Source organism: Myotis myotis, unplaced genomic scaffold (genome assembly GCF_014108235.1).
Source record: "Myotis myotis isolate mMyoMyo1 unplaced genomic scaffold, mMyoMyo1.p scaffold_m19_p_11, whole genome shotgun sequence".
Classification (NCBI taxonomy): Eukaryota; Metazoa; Chordata; class Mammalia; order Chiroptera; family Vespertilionidae; genus Myotis; species Myotis myotis.
The window spans coordinates 13,497,814-13,519,929 of NW_023416315.1; the positions used below are offsets into that span (position 1 = coordinate 13,497,814).

A 22,116-nucleotide genomic window follows, 5' to 3' on the forward strand; every position below is an offset into this window, starting at 1 on the left:
AACAAAATATATTTTTAAAAAATTAAAAAAAAAATTTGAAGTATTACAACATAAAAAGTATTAAGTAAATGCTAAATCAGAAAAAAAAAACACCATTGGAATAAAATTTGGTAGTTGAAGAAAGTCTAGTCTAACTCAGTTTGTTTAAAAGTTTTACTCACTGAGCATTTATTCACAAGAAATCATTAACATAATCCAAGGCCAAGGTAAAGTTAGAAAGTTTAATATTCCTATCTCATCATCAGTTACATACGTATTAAACAAAAATTGTTTAATTACATTCCCTACCCCTCGGAAGATTAAAGCACAGTGCTCTGGCCTGAAATGTTTCATCCGAAAGAAAAGGTTGCCCACAGACCTGTGGACTAAAACAAGGAAGTATTTTAAATGAAAGGACATTTGTGGTAAATGAGAGCAATCCTATTTTAGTCACTATCTCTTAATGTGTTTTCTTACAGGAAATACAGTGAATTTCCAAACTAGATACAGGAACTTCAATTACAAACATGCGTTCTAAAGTGATTTTTTAAAAAATTTATTTGCTGTGTTTGATTATCCACAATAGTCTCCCTTAGTTAACAGGAAATTGAAATTTGATTATAATTTGTTATCTCTGCACTTGTATTTTATTTAACACATATTCAGCATTTATATCTGAGTTTCCATGGCTTCTGAGTTTTCTGTTTTTGTTTTCTTAGGGACAAAAGGACTCAGAAAATATGGTCAGCATTTTAATAACACTGTAAGTCAAAGGTAATAAATGATTCTATAAAGTTTTCAGTTATCCAGCTTCAGTAATTCGGAACTTCATCGTTTAACTTAATCCAATTGGCTTCCTCTTTGTTCAAAAAAGGGGGGGAGGGGGAGATGCATTATTTTCCAGTGTTAGGCCAGTTTGTCCTCAAATTAAGTAGAATCTCAACGTCTTGTGGAGCCAGTTTGTAAATTCCAATTTCATTTAATGCTGCTGTAGCAGGAGGCTGCCCAGAAGTTGACTGCAGGACATCTTTCAGAAGTAATGCAGAACCAATGTTCAAATTCAAAATAATACAGGCTTCTTTTACACTGTATAAAAAAAGTAGGGAGGAAATGAGATCTCCATTATCTTTATCATCCACATTATTCTATAACAATTTCATTTTGAGAAACTAAAGAGCTTTCCTGCACCTCTAGTCATGTGCTCTCAATAAAAACTATGTATGGGTTTATTATTTGGTTCTTTTAACATATTAGGACTATGTATGTGTACAGAGTTTGTATTTCATCAGGTTACTATAAGGTAATAGCATCACTGTTTTCAATAGTATCCATTACTTCCCAAAATACAATATTTGATATTAGTCTATTAAATGTAGCTAAGACTCTAGGTAGATTAGGATATGGGAAAAGAGAAAATTAAGGGATGAAATGAATGCAGTAGAAAGGTAGACTACTAAAACAAAACAAAAAACAGAAATAGAAAGCTTACTGAAATGAGCAAAAATAATCTTTCATTTTATAAAAAAGAATATTTTATAATCTCAGAAAGACCCAAACAATTCAAATTTTACATCAATAATTTCTAAAAATACTTCTAAGAATTCTTCCTATAATTATATACTTAGAACCAAAATTAATGTCAAATGTTTAAAAACAAGAATTTTCTTCAAGCCTGGCCTGTTATTATATACTAAACATATTTTTAATTTCTTACATTTATCAACTATGGTAGAACTGACCTTGCTTTCATTTTTCTATTAATTTCTCTAGTAATAAGCAAATCAGAGTATTAAAGCAAATGCTAGAAAAGAAAGCCCAACATATAATTTATATCTAGTGCTGGTGAACTTTTTGGGGTCATGGGTCAAATGTAGAATGGGCAAAAGTAGGTTCACAATTGTGAGTATGTGAACCATAGTTTATTCTTGTATTAGTATTATTATTTAATTATTGTATTATTTTCCAGATGAACTACTATAAACCTACTTTTGCCCCACCCTGTATTATTCGGATACACAATGAACATATAAAATTTTTATTTGATGCTATATATACATTTAACATCATTGGAACCCTAAACTTGTTAAAAAAGGAATTAACCTCCTCTCAGGGTTTGATACACCAAACTCAATTGTTAAAAACTGAGCTTACTGTTTAAAGTAATTTTCTGGTCTCTTGCAATAGTGGGAGAACAAAGGGAAAAGATTCCGAGTCATATCAAACTGCAACTGAGCTGCTCCTCCTTCATTGAAGTGATTAGCAAGAATGATCTGAAACAAAGAATAATTCATATCACAGTTGCCTTCATCATCATAGCCCCAAAATAGTCTATTCCTTACTTACTTCTTGGTAGATGTATATATCCAGCTTCTCTACGAGCATTTGCCAGAAAGTTTTAAATAAAGAGAAGCAAAGCTGCTGTTCCAACTGAAGTAAACGGTCTCGTAACGTAAGCAGGAGGGGGCATGCCGAGCTGGACAAGGACATGACTGCCTGCTCAGACTGAGAGGGCAAGGACAACCACCTGGAAAACAAGAGCAGCACTGCCTGCAGCACATTAATTTTTACCATAAACATTTTCATCACTTTGTTTTTTTAAAGATTTAACAAATTTTAAATTTGGGGAAGTGCACTGTCCTGAGGCATCTATCTATATATATAAAAAACCAGCAACCAGAATGCCAGAATGACTGGAACGACCAGACTGCAGCTGGCCAACCAGACTGATTGGGGGTGGAGCCAGCTGCCCAATCTCCCTCGGCCCCACTCCCGGGCTGGCCCCTCCCCTGACTGGCCACCACCCACCCTGATCGGGGGCAGGGCTGGCCGACTACCCTCCTGCATCCCCTCCATCCTGCCATCCTGGCCCTGATCTGCTCCCATCAGGGCGGACCAGCCAGACCCTACCCATGCACGAATTCGTGCACTGGGCCTCTAGTCTATATGTAAAAGGCTAATATGCTAAGTGTCCAACCGTCCTACTGGTCGCTATGATGCACACTGACCACCAGGGGGCAGACGCTCAATGCAGGAGCTGCTGTGATGCGCACTGGCCATTTACAGAGAAATGGCACTGTGGACCTGGCACCCACAAAGCAACACTCAGCTTCCTCCAAGTGGGACATAGGCCCCAACACCACCCTGGAGCAACAGCCCACCAAATCGCAGTCGACGCTGCCAAGACCCCATGGCGCAAAATGTGGCCCACAGCCCAGCCCAGCCCAGAAACGGTGGCTGTGGGCGCCGGGTAATGACATCATGTAGTAACATCTGGATTCCTCTCCCTAGTGACTAGCCTCCTTGGAGTTTCTTCAGCCCAGGAACATGACTTGCTTTATAGCCAGGTGCAAACATTTTACATTTTAACCAAATGTCTGTGAAGTGTTTTCCTGTGCCTCATCTCATTTGATCCTCACAGGATTCCTAGAGTAGGTAGATAGGAGACTCAGTGGAATTCTATTTTCTTTTCATTACCAGAAAACGGAGATTTAGAAAGCTTAGAAACTTGACCCAACTGAAAAGAAGTTGGAAATGGGGGACCTTGAAAATGACTTCAGGTTTTCTCACTGCGCAGAATATAATTAAACATTGATGCAGTTAAATATTTTACCCTTTGTTCTCCCTGCATGGTCTACAATAATAATCTGCTTCATGTTGATATTTACTGCTGTGTAGCTGACAATTAACCTGAAAGAGAAGTTGGGGTGTTTCACTGGCTAAAAAAAGTTTAGCTAAATCAGAAAGCAGGTCTAATTAAGCAACCTTATTCTATATCTATACAAAAGGCTAAGTTGACTCGCGCATGTGTGATACATATAAAGTTCTCGCTGGCGCCAATCGCACACGTGTGTTTCCATCTGTCATTAAGAGTGAATATATTTTAGTCTATAGTGAATATAGTTGAAACTTCTATTATTGAGAATGGGCGAATAGCGATATTAAAATATTTCTTCTAATTAATTTCCTTTCAATGTGCACGAATTCATGCACTGGGCCACTAGTTTTGAATAAGAAAAGATGTACAGCATTTAAAACTCTCTCAGAAAAATAAATATACATATATTTATACTTTAGCTCTCAAATATTGTTTATTTAGTGGAGATGATAGATTAAAATTTTTTAAAATATATTTTATTGATTTTTTACAGAGAGGAAGATAGAGGGATAGAGAGGCAGAAACATCGATGAGAGAGAAACATCGATCAGCTGCCTCCTGCATACCCCCCACTGGGGATGTGCCCGCAATCAAGGTATATGCCCTTGACCGGAATCGAACCTGGGACCTCTCAGTCCACAGGCCAACGCTCTATCCACTGAGCCAAACCGGTTAGGGCTAGATTAAATTTTTTAAATCCCCAAAGAGGACTTATTGAAATAATTTTAAGACAGTTAAAATGTAAAACATATTAGCATTTAAGATAACAGCTAATTTTATGCTCTAATTTTTAGCAAAACAGGGACTACACTTCCAAGTTGGTTAGGACAAAAAGGTATTGCTGCTGTCAAGGAGCTCAGTCTAATGGAGGTAACAGGTATCCACAGGGAGTTATGGCAGGAAAATGAATTGGACAATACAAGCATGTACAGAGGACTGCAGCAGCCCCTTACTTTGAAAATGAGTGACAGGCTAGGCAGTGGTCGGCAAACCGCAGCTCACGAGCCACATGCGATTCTTTGGCCCCTTGAGTGTGGCTCTTCCACAAAATACCACGTGCAGGCACGCACGTACAGTGCGATTGAAACTTCGTGGTCCATGCGCAGAAGTCGGTTTTCGGCCTGAGCGAGTCTATTTTGAAGAAGTGGCATTAGAAGAAGTGGGGGTACGTTCGCTGAGGTTGACCCCTCAGATTGAGGACGTTTTTAGCAAAGGCCAGCTTAGGAGTACCCTAATTAAGTTAATAACAAGGTACCTACCTATATAGTTTAAGTTTAAAAAATTTGGCTCTCAAAAGAAATTTCAATTGTTATACTGTTGATATTTGGCTCTGTTGACTAATGAGTTTGTGACCACTGGGCTAGGCCATTCAACTCACATAATACATCAGCTCTCTGTATTTACAGACACATCTGAAGGTTAAATTATGATCAGTTTATTCTGATTAAGAGCGAATCTATTTTAGCCCGGCCATTGTAGCTCAGTGGTTGAGCGCTGACCTATGAACTAGGAGGTCATAGTTCGAATCCCAGTCAGGGCACATGTCCGGGTTGTGGGTTCGATCCCAGTGGGGGCATGCAGGAGGCAGCCGATAGATGATTTTCTCTCATCACTGATGTTTCTATCCCTCTCCCTTACTCTCTGAAATAAAAAGAAAGTAAATAAGAATGAATATATTTTTGCCCTAACCGGTTTGGCTCAGTGGATAGAACGTCGGCCTGCAGACTCAAGGGTCCCAGGTTTGATTCCGGTCAAGAGCATGTATCTTGGTTGCGGGCACATCCCCAGTGGGGAGTGTGCAGGAGGCAGCTGATCGATGTTTCTCTCTCATCGATGTTTCTAACTCTCTATCCCTCTCCCTTCCTCTCAGTAAGAAATCAATAAAATATATATTAAAAAAAAAAAGAATGAATATATTTTAGACAGAAACAGTTAACTAAGTTTGGTGTGCAAAAGGCCTAACTCTGTGCTATTTAGATATCTTGGAAATCTGACGGTATAGATATCATCTTTTAACTTTTGCCAAACTGGAGTTGAGAGTTGACTTGTAAGAAAATACAGAGGACTTACCTTTCTTTTCTATACGATTTTGCAGCATCTTTAACTTCTCTAAAAACATGGTCTACTTGACGGGTCAACATGTCATGTTTTAAACGCTCTAACAGGTTAATCATGTCATCAAAGACAGAGCTCTCCATAGAGGCTAGTTGTCCCAGCTGCAGTTTACTGAGAGTGTTATTCTCTGCAAAGACCTCCAATGCCGCCTGTTGAAGTTGTAGAAAGAACTGAAAACAAAAATATGTGAACACATTTATTGAGATGCTTTACCAGCTTGCAATAGAACTCATATGTAATTCAGTCGTTTAAAGTACACAGTCCAGTGGCTTTTATTGTATTCAGCGTTGCATGTATCTCACAATTTTAGAACGTTTTCATTACTCCAAAAAGAAAGCCCACACTCTTGGACATTCTCCTCCATCCCCTCCACACTCTCTCTCCCTATGGGTTTGCCTATTCTGGACACTTCATATAAATGGAATCATACAAACTGTGGTTCTTTGTGACTAGCTCCTTTCACTTAGCATGTTTTCATGATTCATCCATGTTGTTACATGTATTAGTATTTTACTTGTATTGCTAAGTAATATTCCATTATATGGATATACCACATTTTGATGGACATTGGATTGTTTCCACTTTTTGTCTATTATGAATAATGCTGTTATGAACATTTGTGTGGACATATGTTTTCACTCCTCTTAGGTATATACCTAAGAGTGGAATTGCTGGATCATATGTTAATTCTATGTTTAACAGTTTGAGAAACTGCCAAACTGTTTTCCACAACAATTGCACCATCTTATTTTCCCATCAACTGTGTGAGGATTCAAATTTCTCCACAACCGTGCCAAGAGCTGTTATTATGTCTTTTTTACCATAGCCTCCTTCATAGTTTGTATGAAGTGGTATACCATGGTGGTTTTGATTTGCATTTCCCTGATGGCTACCATACTTCCTTAAGTAATCATTTTCCTAGACGGATTTAAAGTTGTAGTAATCTAGCATGTGTAAGAGTTATTACAATGTCATTTTACAGCAGTATTTTAGGTAGAGTTAGTATTATTTTTTCTGCCCTATAGGGAAACAGTGCTGTGAATATTGACAAAAGACTAAAAAGAACCTAATGTCCATAAACAGGGTTTGGGGATGGCCACACTTAGTTGTTCAGTGATGGATATGTGAGAGGCCACCTTTGTATTTCTGCTGAAACTATCTGGAAAGAGGCACTATCCTTTAGAGATTGCTGATGGACCAAGTGGTCCTGGGCCACCTATTGTCACACTTACCAGTGTGTCTGAGTATGAAGCCAGAAAACAACTTCAGAGCTGCCATGCCTAATCCTCAGAGTAACACAAATTCCTCACTTCCTCATTCCCCCCACTTCCCACTGAGGCCTATGCATCAGGTTTCTGTCACCTATCCCTGAAAACTTCCTAATTCTGAATGGATGGGCATGTCAGGCTTAGCACAACCTGGGAATGGAGAGACAGCTATTAGCAGGGAATCTAAATAAGTGGAAGGTCAACTCTTGTCCACTTTTCCTTTTTATTTTTCTAAGTTTGCAATACAAGAGTTTTAATGATTTATTTTGTTAATCCTCATGGGAGGGTATTTTTCCAGAGAGTAGTAAGGAGGGAGAAAGAAGAAAGAGAGAGAGAAACATCGAAGTGAGATGCCTCTCACACAAGCCCCAACGGGGGCCAGGGATTGAACCTGCAACCTAGGTACAGGCCCTTGACGGTCTAACCATTGAGCAACCGGCCAGGGCTATGATTGTTATTTAAAGCATTCAGAGTCTAAAGAACTATGAAGGTGATAAAGGGACTTTTGATTTTAAACAGAATTTGTACCATAGTAACATACTAGGACACAGAATTCATTCATAATATGAAGAATCAACTCTAAAATTTGGTTATTTCTCTGTTGACAGAAGGACAGTTAATTCAGCATCAGAAAGAAATTTTCAGTGTCAGGTAATTTTCTAAGGATAAGGAGGATGGCAAATTCACCTTTGTTAAAGGCTACAGCCCTAAAGTTAGTTAGTGATGTTCCACAAATATTTCATTGAAGTTAAAAATCTGTCCCTGAATGAGTTTCTTTTTAAATCATCTGGCACAAGAATCAAGATTGACAATTTGTTTCATACTATTGAAAACACTTAGCAGAAAATGGAGCAGTGTGGGGCTGAATGAATAAACTACTTACTAAAATTAGGAGCATGATACGAAAAAGTATACAATGAATGTATTCCGATTAGGTGACTTTGTAAAGATAAATGCATTGATCATTATTACACTCTACACTGTATTTTAAAATGATTATTTGAAATAATAATTGTGAAATATTGTCTTATTTTCCTTGTTCAGCAGAATATTATGTACAAAGATTTCAGCTAACATTTTTGTAGAAAAAGTAGGTTTTAAATAATTATTGTTACAGCCAAAGGCCAGACTAAAATAAATTATGATTTTGTTTATCAGATTTTTATTGTGTTTACATCTGTAATTAGTATATTTATTTTTATTTCCTATTTATTTTGGTTTATTACCCTGTATTTAAGATAAAGACTACTTTTTATATTTCACAGTAAAGGAATACAGTTTTTGTCTATCTTTTAGCAGTACATTATAATTCTATATACAACACATTATATAATACATTACCAGTATACTATAATTTTTTGTCATAAATTCATAATTTAAGATATATTCTTGTCATGTTTTTTAGACTTCCTCCCTAACCCAAGTATTAAATATTTCTAAATGTCTATGTTCGGCTATATGTCATTTCTGCTTTTATTTTTTGTTTTATTGCATTAAGATTAGATTTGACAACGTACAGAAATTTTAAATTAATTTACCTTGTCCATTTTTGTGACTCATGTGGGCACATTCAAAAATTACATTTTCCTTAGTATACTGTGAATTTGTCAGCAATTCTCAGTTAATCTAATTATTTAACTGTGATTTTTCAATCCCCACCTTATCTATTATATTTTTTAAAAATGGTACTTTTAAGTCTTTAGTTAAAATTATTTTTTCCACCTTACTGAAAAACCACACACAGATATTGTAGCTCTCTCTCCCTTTTTTCTTTTTGGCTAAAACCTGAAGCATATTCCCCTCTTGTTCTTTTACCCTCCCCTCCGCCCCCCAATAGTAAACAGCTTTATTTATTTCCCCTTTTATTTTTTTGTTGTTGTTTGATTTCCTATTTGATCCATTGGTTGTTTAGTAGCATGTTATTTATAGTCTTCATGAGTTTGTGTTTTTTCCGGTTTTCTTCCTGTGGTTGATTTCTAGTTTCATACCACTGTGGTTGGAAAAGATGCTTGATATGATTTCAATCTTCTTGACTTTACTGAGACTTGTTTTGTGGCCTAACATGTGGACTATGTTAGAAAATGTTCCATGTGCCCTTGAAAAAAATGTATGTATCTGCAGTTTTTAGATGAAATGTTCTGTAAGTGTCTATTAAGTTAATCTGGTGTAATGTGATCGTTAAGGCCATCATTTCCTTATTAATTTTCTGTCTGGACGATCTCACTGGTGTGAGATATTAAAATCCCCAATTATTATTGTATTCCTCTGGATTTCTCCCTCTATGCCCATTAACAATTGCTTTATAAAGTTAGGTGCTCCTATGTTAGTTGTGTAGATATTTACAATCGTTATGTCCTCTTCTTGGATTGACCCCTTTATAATTGCTATCTCCTTGTCTTTTTTAAATGTTTTAAAGTCTATTTTGTCTGATATGAGTATTCCTATGCCAGCTTTCTTTTCATTTCTATTCACATGAAATGTCTTTTTTCATCCCTTCACTTTCAGTCTGCATGTGTCTTTCAATTAGAAGTGTCTCTTGTTAGACTGGTCATGTTTTTTTAATTACTATTTTAGGTGGATCATGTTTTCAAATTCACAGAACCACCCTGTGTCTTTTTATTGGAGCATTTAATCCATTCATATGTAAAGTAATTATTGATGATAAGTATTGCCATTTTGTTTATTATTTTTTGGTTGTTTCATAGTTCTCCTCTGTTCCTTTCTTCTTCTCTTAATCTCTTCCCTTTTGGTTTGCTGTTTTTCTTTAGTATTTTGTTTGGATTTCTTTCTCTTTGTTCTTTGCAGGTTTGTAGCTGTAGTTCCCATGAGGTTGTGTGTGTGTGTGTGTGTGTGTGTGTGTATGTATCTGTAGCAGTCTATTTTAAGCTGATAGGTCTTTAAGTTTGAAGATATTCTATAAGGACAATTTTTACTCCTCCTCCCATGCTTTACATTATTGGTATCATGTTTTAGATCTTTTTCTATTGTGCATCTCCTAACTACTCATGGTTTAAGTCTGATACTTTTTCTTTTGACCTCTGTAGTAGCTTCTTACATATATGATATGCTGTATTTATTAAGTATTTGGCTTTACCTATGAGATTTTTTTTTCCTTTCTCCTATTTCTAGTTATGAACTTCCCTTTTCTGCTTAAAGAAGACCCTTTAATATTTCTTGTAAAGCTGGTATAATGATGATGGACTACTTTAGTTTTTGTTTATCCAGGAAACTCTTTTTTTTTTTTAATATATTTTTATTGATTTCAGAGAGGAAGAGAGAGAGAAAGAGAGAGACATCAATGATGACAGAGGATCATTGATTGGCTGTCTCCTGCATGCCCCACACTGGGGATCAAGCCTGCAACCTGGGCATGTGCCCTGACCAGGAATCCAACCGTGACCTCCTGAGTCATAGGTCGAAGCTCAACCACTGAGCCATGGCAGCCAAGCCAGGAAACTCTTTCTTTAAATTCTGAAGGATAACCCTGCTGGATAAATTATTCTAGGTTGTAGGTTCCTTTCTTTTAGCTCTTTAAAAACATCCTGCCACTCCCTTCTGGTCTATAAAGTTGCTGCTGAAAAATCAGCTCACAGCCTTATGGGGTTTTACTGTTTTTTACCTCTTGCCTCCTTCAAGAAGGTGTCTCTAACTTTTGCCGTTTTAATTACATTATGTCTTAGTGTGGGTATCTTTGAGTTCATTTTGTTTGGAACTCTCTCTGCTTCCTGAACCAGGATGTTTGTTTCCTTTCCCAGGTTACAAAAGTTTTCAGGCATTATTTCTTTTCTTTTTTAAAAAAATATATTTCTTTATTGATTTCAGAAAGGAAGGGAGAAGGAGAGAGATAGAAACATCAATAATGAGAAAGAATCATTGATCAGCTGCCTCCTGCACACCCCCCACTGGGGATCGAGCCCACAACCCAGGTATGTACCCTTGGCCGGAATCGAACCTGGGACCCTTCAGTCCACAGGCTAACGCTCTATCCACTGAGCCAAGCAGGCTAGAGCAGCCATTATTTCTTTAAATAAAGTTCCCGTTCCTTTCCCTTTTCTTTTACTTCTAGGATGCCTATATTACAAATGTTTAAGCAAACTGTTTTTCATTTTACTTTTCTAGTTTCATTTCATGATATAATTATATAATACTTTATAATGTATCTTCATATTCATTATTCTCATTTTAGTTTTTTCACCTAAATATATTTATTTCACTGTTTTATGATCATCTTAATTTTCTGTTAAGGCTTCCTGTCATGAAACCTATGTCATGGCACAAGCTGGCGAAACCCCAAGCTGATTTTTATATCACACAGATGATCTTAGAATAGCAATTCTTAACCCCAGGGTACCCTAAGAAGGAGTTCTTGGAGGCGCTCTGGATCATTTTAATGTCTAAAACAGCTATAGGCATTAATCTATGTATGTTAAATTGGGAAGGCTAAGTTTCTGGAAAGTATATATTGGAAAATCTGGTTAACAAAGCCCTAACACCCAATATATTCCTTGGATTAATAAAAAGAGTAAAAATAAATTACCAGTTAATATATATTTAGGCAGACCAAACCTGTCAACACATGGAATCTACATGGAGAAAAGATGGGTAAGTAAAATTATTGGAGGTAAAAGGTCTTATAGTGCTTGTTAATTGGACCCAACGTTTTGATATTTAGATTTATTTAAAACATACCTTCCAATAATTTAATTAGTTAATTTTCTTGGATGTGATAATGGTAGTTATGTTTTTTTAAAAGGGAGCTCTTATCTTTCAGAGGTATATATATTAAAATATTTACCAAGAAACATGATATTAGAGATTTGATCCCAAATAATCAAACATGGGGAGTGGAGGTTTCATTTTGTTTAAAATGACACAAAACTGGTATGAGAAGCTGGGTGACAGTCATATGCAGACTCATTTTATTCTATTTATGCTTGTATATGTTTGAAAATAAACAAAACAAATAATATTAATGTATGAAATCATTAAAAATTTTAAAATAGTTTATATTTTTTGTGATTCTTCATAATTTGTCACATTTTGAGGCATTCAAGAGATATCAAGTGTTATTATTTTATTTTCCTTAAAGTTCTGGATTTTATTGACTTTTCTGAGATGACAATTACCATACAAGTAATTCCCAAGTATAAAGTCTAAAGAGAACAATAAACAACTATTTCTTGAAATGTTGGCTTTTTTCCCCCAATGATTAAAATATCAGGATTATTTAACCATTTGAGAGTTGATTGAGAAAAATATGTACTTTAATCACATCTTTTCTGTTTGGCCTAATTGTTATTCTGCCTAATGTGTATTTTTGCTTGCTATAGAATCAACATTTCAAAAGGTAAAACTATTCGTACTACTAATGTATTATTCAATATAAAAGCACATTAACTTACAATATTGTCAGCCCAGTCTGCTAGCACTGTTGAGATATAGTTCACAGCATTAAGAATCGCACAGTATCGAAAGCCAAGGGAAGCTCTGGTCTCTTCTTTCATCACCTGAGTCAGTCGTATCCTAAAATCATCTACTAAGTCTTTCTGTAACTCCAGGAACTGCAGCTTTCTGGAAGCTGTGGGAAGATTTTTATACCTGTCTGTGGAGAAAGTTAACAAAACATATGAAGGTTTTTGGTACTGAATATGATATAGCTGTAGGTTTTCCCTACTGATATGCCTTGGTGCCCTTGTCAAAAATCAATTGACCATTCAAGTATGGATCTATTTCTAAATTTTCTAAGGATGTAGGTTTCACAAATCTATATATTTGTCAAAACTCACTGGACTGTATACATAAAATCTATGCTTTTCACTGTATATAAATCATGCCTCAATTTTTTAAAGGACATATGAAATAATTATATACAAAAAGCACTTCATTGCCATAGCCGGCGTGGCTCAGTGGATAGAGTGTCGGCCTGTGGACTGAAGGGTCGCGGGTTTGATTCCAGTCAAGGGCATATGCCTGCGTTGTGGGCTCGATCCCCAGGAGGGGGCGTGCAGGAGGCAGCCAATCAATGATTCTCTCTCATCATTAATGTTTCTATCTCTCTCTCCCTTCCTCTCTGAAATCAATAAAAATATTTTTTTTAAAAAGCACTCCATTTCTACAACAAATAAATGACATTTTTTTAAAAGGAAGGAGGAACTAGGATAGGCTAAAATAGATACCTACGTAAGAATTTATAGGTGAAAAAAAAAAAAGAATTTATAGGTGAAATGGTAAGCTGTCTGAAGTGTTCTTTAAAATTACTCCAGGAAAAAAAAAGTTGGGGAGAAAAATATATAATAGAAAGATGAGAATTTAAGAAAACCTTAATAACATATACCTGAGGGTTCATTATATTATGCTACATTATGTATGTTTAAAAACTTCCCTTGGCCCTGGCCGGGTAGTTCAGTTGATCAGAGTGTCATCCCAATATGCCAAGGTTGCGGGTTTGGTCCCCAGTCAGGGCACATATAAGATTCAACCAATGAATGCATAAATAAGTGGGACAACAATGATGTTTCTGTCTCTCTCTCTCTCATTCTCCCTCTCTCTCTAAAATCAATGAAGATATATTTTAAAAACATTTTTCTTTTTAAAAAAAGAAAATTTCCATAATAAAAAGTAAAGTTTTTCTTTAGCTCAGCCAGCATGGCTCAGTGGTTGAGTGTTGACCTATGAACCAAAAGGTGACAGTTCGATTCCCAGTCAGGACACATGCCTGAGTTTCAGGCTCTGATCCCCAGAGAGGGGCGTGTAGGAGGCAACCAATCTAAGATTCTCATCATTGATGTTTCTATCTGATTCCCTCTCCTTTTCTCTCAAAAATCAATAAGAATGTATTAAAAAAAAAAAAAAAAGACACAATGGGGGACAAAAGGAGACATATGTAATACTTTCAACAATAAAGAATTATTTTTTTAAAAAAGCATGAGTTGCCGAAACCGGTTTGGCTCAGTGGATAGAGCGTCGGCCTGCGGACTGAAAGGTCTCAGGTTCGATTCCAGTCAAGGGCATGTACCTGGGTTGCAGGCACATCCCCAGTAGGAGATGTGCGGGAGGCAGCTGATCGATGTTTCTCTCTCATCGATATTTCTAACTATCTCCCTCCCTTCCTCTCTGTAAAAAATCAATAAAATATATTTTTTAAAAAAGCATGAGTTTTTCTAAAATTTTTATGTTTATGATTTCATATATTTCTTAAGTTGCAGATAATGGAATTATTTACTGACGAGGCTGGAATAACACTTTTTCGGGCTACACATGCAGGCCCAAGAAATGGACAAGACAGAGAGGATGGAGGTAGAGAGGACAAGGAGGCACCTGCAGAACCAGAGGCCTGCAGGGAGCCATGCAGATGCTGCAGACCAACCAGATTAGAGGCTGTTAGACCTCCCTCTGGCCAGAATATTCTTGCACTATTAGAAGAGTTTCTATTACTACTCTAACCCCTGAAGTTACTTTCTGCAATCTTTGGAATATTTAAAAATTTGGTCAATCACAAACTAAGTGGCAAGAGAATTCAGGTAGTAAAATCAATTTCCCATTTGTTTTTATGTAACAATTCATGAATTTCCCCTCATATATACCAATGTTTAAGATCTTAAATTATTAAAAATATGAAACCTAGGATATTATGCCAGAGTTCTGCCAAAATAGAAACTGAATTTGAAGATCTTATAATAACTATTATGTAATATTAATTTTGTTAACCTACTTAAAAAAAGTATCATGGGCCGAAACCGGTTTGGCTCAGTGGATAGAGCGTTGGCCTGCGGACTCAAGGGTCCCAGGTTCGATTCCAGTCAAGGGCATGTACCTGGGTTGCGGGCACATCCCCGGTGGGGGATGTGCAGGAGGCAGCTAATCGATGTTTCTCTCTCATCGATGTTTCTGACTCTCTATCTCTCTCCCTTCCTCTCTGTAAAAAATCAATAAAAATATATTAAAAAAAATATATCATGGGAAGAGTTAGTACTTTTTTAAAAAATGTATTTTTATTGATTTCAGAGAGGAAAGGAGAGAGCAAGAGAGATAGAAATATCAATGATGAGAATCATTGATTGGCTGCCTCCTGCACATCTCCTACTGGGTGGCGGGGGGGATCGAGCCTGCAACCTGGGCATGTGCCCTTGGCTGGAATTGAACCTGGGACCCTTTAGTCCACAGGCCAATGCTCTATCCACTGAGCCAAACTGGCTAGGGCAAGAGTTAGTACTTTTAAGACAAAGTTTTATCTTAAAAGACTTATACTTGCCAGTTATAACTAAGAGGAGCGTCATAAAAGTTTCTGCACAGTCTGGAACTTTCATCTCATCCACATCAGTGATATCCTTATATTGGGATATCCAGGCAGCTTCTGATGAAAGCATTGAGTCCATTTTTTGAAGAGCAACTGATAATGCAAAGAAAGGATTATGTCAAGTAGTTACAGTCATTTCTAATTTTTCAGCTCGCAATTTTTTAGGAATGATGACTTTTCTATAAAAAATAAATCAACAGCCTCTTATACTAGTTGCACTATATTTAACATGCTCTATTTTAAGGTTAAACAAGATACTTCTCCCTGCCAACCCTACCCAAAACCTTCAAAATAGTTATACTGACTAGACAAGCTGCATCCAAAATGATTCTACCAAGAGCAGAACTACTGTATGTAAAAATTTATAAAACAGTTATATATATATTCATTCTACAGGCTTAAATATTCCACTCTAGAAACACAGAGAGTGCAATTATAGAAGAAAACTAACGTCTGATGGGAAGAAAAGAAAATGACCTCTAAAGACAACTTGGTAAACTCTGACCAAGAAATTTCTTGGAGAAAAACACCAAAAATTAATATGCACAAAAAGGGACATCTCTCCCCATGGCCACATGAGCACTTACATTTTCTCTCCACAGTCAGCCACCTCTGAAAACAGGTTTCCTCTGATAGAATATGCATACAATTAGCAAAAGTGCCAGGATAGCCATGAACACTGTGTAGCTCCCTTTCAAACAACAGCACCTCATCCACCAAATGACAGAAGAGATTGTCATCATAGAGCAGACAAGGAATATCAGCTGCTAACTTCTCCAGAACCAGCATCATAAGGCCCCGAGAAAATTCAAGCTAAAAGAAATACATAAGCAAGCGTAAGGTAGTGTACAGGACAAGCTATTCGTGGACACTCTAACACTGGAATGCTTAGGACTGAGTCTCTTACCAATGCATTTGCTGAGGAGCCTGCTTTGTCTAATATTGGCTGAATCTTCTCATCCAGAAACTGTGTGTGGTTCCCAATCCACATAAGCACTTGAGTCAAGTACCATTCAGGCTAGGAAAGGAGGTAAAATAGTTTGACTTTTTTAGTCATTCCAACTAGAGTTACAGTTAAATGGCTCTATTTCATTGTATACACACAACACTTACAAAAATTAGTTGAAAATTCCTACATGTAAGAGCACAATTTCTACTCTGAATTTTAAACTCATGCAAAGCTTAATAATCAAATGTTTCCTAATGTACTCCCAACAAATTCCAGTAATGTGGCTTACATCAATAAACTCAAATTTATGCCATATATATTTAAAACCTAGCATTTACAAATATATAAAATCAGTGTTCCAAAGAACTGATGACCTTTAAATAGTTTATTTTTTTGAAGTAACATTCCAAAATAATTTTTTTAGACCTTACCCGAGTGAGAATATCTTTTTCGTAGATTTTATTTTTTTTTTAGAGAGTGTGTGGAAGCGGGGGGTTAAGGGGTGGGGGGAAACATCGATGTGAGAGAGACACATTGATTGGTTGCCTCTGCTCTCACCCCAACCGTGCCCTTGACCAGGAATCAAACCTGTGACCCTTCGGTCTTTGGGTCGATGCTCTAATCACTAAGCAAAACTGGCCAGGACCCAAAATAATTTTTTAAAATATATTTTTATTGATTTCAGAGAGGAAGGGCGAGGGAGAGAGAGATAGAAACATCAATAATTAAAGAGAATCATTGACTGGCTGCCTCCTGCACGCCCCTTACTGGGGATTGAGCTCGCAACCTGGGCATGTGCCCTTGACCAGAATCGAACCCGGGACCCTTCAGTCCATAAGCTGACAAGCTATCCACTGAACTAAACTGACTAGGGCCAAAAATAATTTTTTTTTTTTTTTTTAATGATTTCAGAGAGGAAGGGAGAGAGATAGAAACATCAATGATAAGAGAGAATCATTGATCGGCTGCCTCCTGCATGCCCCCTACTGGGGACCAAGCCCGCAACCTAGGCATGTGCCCCAGACTGGAATCGAACCTAGGACCCCTCAGTCCGAAGGCCGACGCTCTATCCACTGAGCCAAACCAGCCAGGGCAATTTTTAAACATCATTTTCTGCTTTTTCTTTTCAAAAGTTAAATTAAGAAAAAAATTTGGCTGGTCTACATCACAAACATAATACATGCCTTAAAACAGGTATAATTATATAATAGGAAATGTAAGTATGCACCATTTTAAATTGTCCCTAGAGATGACTACATAAAATTTCAAAGTTTTACTAGACAGGGATTAAACATTTAATGAATGGTAAATCCCTGTTGTGTGCTAGATGTTAGGAATACAAAAATGAGTAAGCGGCAATCTCAAATTTCGGGAGCCGCATAGTTTAGGCTTGATGTCAGAGTACCTGGACCACTGGAACCACACTTTAAAAAGCAACCAACATAACTCATAATTTTCTTACCTCAAATTACCACTACCTCTCTACAACTTTAGGTTGATTGCTTTGTCTCACTACTTACTAATTGGTTCTACTGTTCTTTCTACCAATACCCCCTCAGGGGATGTCCGCGGAGAGGTCCCGACTGCAAGAGGGCGCAGGCCAGGCTGAGGGACCCCAGCCCCCCCGCCCCAGTGCACGAATGTAATGCACCGGGCCTCTAAGTATATCTATAAAGGGCTGTGACAAAACAGGTATTCACATCTTTAGAGAAATGTCAATAGGATCAGATTTTAACTTGGTTAAAGGAAAAGTATAGAAATCCTTAATATTTGCTATTAATAAAAACCAAGGACAAGAGTTGGCAAAGCACACCTTGCTTATAACATTAGTCTGTCGGTTCCCTCTGAAGTGATACCTGAACCTCTTCTGCAGGGGAGTCAGCATAATCTGGATGGGCAGGATGACAGAAGAGGATGCAGGAAGAGAGTATTTTTCTGGAAGTTGTTTTGGCTCAGTAAGTAATTCATCTCTGACATAGTCAAGTCAAGGGAAAAGAATCAAAAGCATACATGTATGTGTGTATATGCACACATACATTTTTCCAACAAAGATATAGGATACTAAGTAAAAATTATAACACCAATAATATGTAATCTTCCTATACATTATTAGTTAGAAAATGCATGAAAAATGTTATTAGAATTAATATGTCTTTCTTAAAAAATAGTAGTAAAAAACACATTCAAGTAATCATTTTATTAAATTAACACTAAGTTAATAGGTTTCCTTCCAACTACCCATTTTTATCTACTGTCCCAAGAGATTATGTGAGTCAAATTGGGTCAGTTACGTATTTTAGGCTGGCCCTTGCCCTGCCACCCACATGCAGTTCACTACGAAAGAAAACAATCTACCACTCTGTGAGCTTATACAGATCAAGTCCAAACCAGTCCCATTTGGCTTTTGGCCACTTTCAAAAAGTTTTACTCTCTAGTCACAAATCTACATAGAAAAATAAATTTTAGTAAGTTTTAACTCCAACAAAGATACGAGGTTTGTAGTTTCAGAAGCTGACAAAATAGTGTCTCCAGGTTACTATATATCTCAGGAGCAGTGGCTGGTCGACTTAAGCCAACAGTTTGAGACTGAGGGGGTGCGATGAATGGCCAATGAAGCTGTGCTAAAATTTCCTCAAAATCACTGTAACAGAAAAGTAATACACATACTTCAATAAAATCCAACGATCACCAAATATTTATATAAAAGTAATTACCATAAAATATGAGTAAATTCCTTACCTTGTAAGCCTGTCCTTGAGAATTTTATGCCAGAATTTAACAGTGGCTCTCATGAAACCAAGAAGATGAGTACAGGATGATTCCTGTAGCTTGATGTCAAGTTCTGCCATAGACACCAGAGTAGAGGCTGCCTCAGGGACATTGTTGGTCATGAGATACTGCTGAATGTTATCACTGCAAAACAAGGCAAAGCAAACTTTAAAGACAGTTCAAAATAATTCCAAAGCAGAAAAACTGCTTCTCCCTCCTGTTTTATAAAAATTAATCCAAGGAAGAAAGAAGCACCACACAGAAGTGGCTTTTTTACCTGATACCCCTGTCTCTGGGAGCCTAGAGTCTTCAAATTCTTAGAGAACAGCTGTCCATGGTCATGACCTCCCTACACCTTTCCCTTCCCACTCCTCCCAACAGAACAGATTTGTCCTGGGTCACATTCCCTCAGGCACTGCTCATTTCTGATAAATCTGCCTTTTACAGAAGTCTTTATTATCTTTCTTTTCTTTTCTTTTCTTTTCTTTTTTAGTCTTTAGTATCTTAATCCAAGGGACTGAAGACTTTACCTACTTTGCCCAGTTGAACCTGATTATCAGGAACTGAATTTTAGGCACCTTAGAGTCCAGGCCTTTCAAATTCATTAGAAAAGTTCCAGGTAAAATTTAAGGTAAGCTCTACAGCAAGGGTCGAAAACTCAAATGCCTACAAAGGCCTAACTGGGGAAGTAAATTCAAAAAAGCAAAGTGGGTGGGTAATAGCGTATCCTAAGGCTCCAGCCAACTGCTGCCACACCAAAGGGTGGATCTAATGTGACCAAATCTTAAAATATTTCCAGGAAGGAAGGAAAACAAGATTTTCATGTAAGCTCCTGCCAGGTGGCTCAGTTGGTTGGAGTATTGTCCCATATACCAAAAAGTTTCGGGTTTCATTCCTGATCAGGGCTCACACCCAAGTTGCAGGTTTGATCCCCGGGATCTCCCTCCCCATTTTCCCCCTCTCTAAAATACAATTAAAAACAAACAAACAAACCCAAACCATATCCTCAGGAGAGGAATTTAAACAGAAAGATTTTCATGTAAAAGCAAACCAATTACTCAAATCCTTTAAAACAAGCCAAATTTAACATACCTTTAGGACAAATTCAGCCTATGAGCTACGATTTGGGCTCTATAAAGCAAAACCTTTTATTTTAAAATGAATTGTTTCTTTTTATAAAAATAATATATTCCATACCTTACAGTCATCTAAGAATAAGGAATAAAACGTAACCTTTTCAGTAATGCATCTCGGTGCAGGGGTCACCCTGCAGGAAACCTGAAGTACTTCTCCACTAGGCAGCCTATGGTCCTTCTACCTGGGCGCTTGGCCACTGTGCTGGAAGATGACTGATGTGCTGGGGCTCGCCTACCTGGCTGGGTGTGCGGTTCAGTCATGTTCCTGGGGTAGACACAGTGCCTCCTCACAAAGAGAAAGGTGTAGCCCACCCTGCCAGCTCTACTCTGCACTAGTATTTTCCTCTCCTTTCTCAAGGAGCTGCGTGAGGTTTCCACTGTCGCTGTTTCAGGCCTCAATAAGAATACTAAGCTCACGTTTGTATTATTCTGTCGGCCCTTTTAGCCATCCCCTACACTCATTCTCTCTTTTCTTTCTTCTCCCTTACTAATATTTTTTATTAAAATTTCCAACAGATCTTTTCTTTTATAGTTATTCTCAGAATTTAAAATACTATTTTTCCCCCCACTGGGCATCAACAAATCCACCATTTCTGTAATTAAGATGCTGGTAGTCCTAGCCGGTTTGGCTCAGTGGAGAGAGCATTGGCCTGCAGACCAAAGGGTCCCGGGTTTGATTTCAGTCAAGGGCACATTTCTTGGTTGCAGGCTCCTCCCCGGCCAAGGCCCTGATCGGGGCTCATGCAGGGAGGCAACCAGTCGATGTGTTTCTCTCACATCGATGTTTCTCTCTGTCTTTCCCTCTCTCTTCCACTCTTCCTAAAAATCAATGGAAAAATATCCTCGGATGAGGATTAACAAAAAGATGCTGGTAGTTGCTCTTGTTCTGATGGTTAGCATGCATAATTAACTGCTCCTGTATGAGGTTCTTCCCTGTGCGTTATGGCAAATCTCACTGATTTCCCACTTTGAAGACAGCAAAGTAAGTGTTGCGTTATGTTAAAACAAAGTCTACCGTGTTAAAGAAATGTCTATATGTTATAAAAGAAATTTTAAAATGTACAAATAACCACAGAATACAGGAGTACCGACCTGGATTAGATCTCCACACAACATGAAGCATGAATGACATTCAGAGCATAGGAAAAGCCAGGGTTATAGGGTTCATTCAGAGTGATACTGTTGAACTGTAGTATTCAAGAGACAGGGTTAAATGTAAAGATGCTACTTCTAGAAAGAAGAAACTACTTAAAAAAAAAAAAAAGTGCTACAGAATAAAAACAGTCATTAAAGGAAAATTAAGAGATAAGGAAAGTCTCAGGAGCCCAAAAGAAAGCTAGAAATAGAAATAGAGATGTATCACAAAAGACCTACGGGAAAAATGTGTTATTAAAGAGACATAACTGCTCTACTTGATTATGAGTTTGATTCCTATTTCTAATGTAACTCCCTGGGCATATTTTCTTTTAAACAATTTCAACACCAGAAAAAGGCTACCCATAACTATGGCCCTATTTTAATTAATCTACTACAAGACTGAAGCTTTTACCTAATAAGGTTATAATTTATTACAATAACATAAGGTTATTAATATTATCCCTTTTTAGTATTTTCTTTCAGAGGGCAAGGAAAAAAGAAGTACTAGTAAACTAAAGCAAGGTTTAAAATGCTTTCACTATAAAGAATTTATCTAAACAAAGAGACACTCTAAAAAGGTTAGGTCAACTTCTGGAATTGCTAATAATACTACAACCTTAGGCATATCATTTTTTCTGTAAAGGTAAAACATGTATGCAAAACAAAAATTTTCATATTGTACTGATAGGTAAAATTATTTAAATCTCAGGAAACATATGCAGGACAAAGTGATACGGTATTACTCTTTGGAAGAAATAACATAAAATATATAAACTACTAGAGGCCCAGTGCACGAAATTCGTGCACTGAGA

At 37.1% G+C, this 22,116-nt stretch overlaps 1 protein-coding gene across 4 annotated transcripts; it reads right to left on the bottom strand.

Annotated features, from left to right (window-relative positions):
* Positions 1–207: 207 nt before the first annotated feature.
* On the bottom strand, positions 208–21,348 carry LOC118666014 (RAD50-interacting protein 1). Of its 4 annotated transcripts, XM_036327560.1 has the most exons (12): positions 21,260–21,348; positions 19,002–19,175; positions 18,754–18,903; positions 18,076–18,232; positions 16,221–16,331; positions 15,901–16,126; positions 15,269–15,406; positions 12,420–12,619; positions 5,705–5,919; positions 2,323–2,503; positions 2,131–2,249; positions 208–1,065 (listed from the first exon to the last, which is right to left on the bottom strand). In XM_036327560.1, exons 2-12 carry the CDS (start codon positions 19,151–19,153, stop codon positions 873–875), a joined length of 1,842 nt encoding a protein of 613 aa, XP_036183453.1. In that variant the 5' UTR covers positions 19,154–19,175; positions 21,260–21,348; the 3' UTR covers positions 208–872. The 4 variants fall into 4 exon arrangements, with proteins under 4 accessions (XP_036183453.1, XP_036183455.1, XP_036183454.1 ...); XM_036327562.1 differs by lacking the exons at positions 19,002–19,175; positions 21,260–21,348 and having other exon boundaries at positions 18,076–18,230; positions 18,754–18,893; XM_036327561.1 differs by lacking the exons at positions 19,002–19,175; positions 21,260–21,348 and having other exon boundaries at positions 18,076–18,237; positions 18,754–18,885.
* Positions 21,349–22,116: the final 768 nt, after the last annotated feature.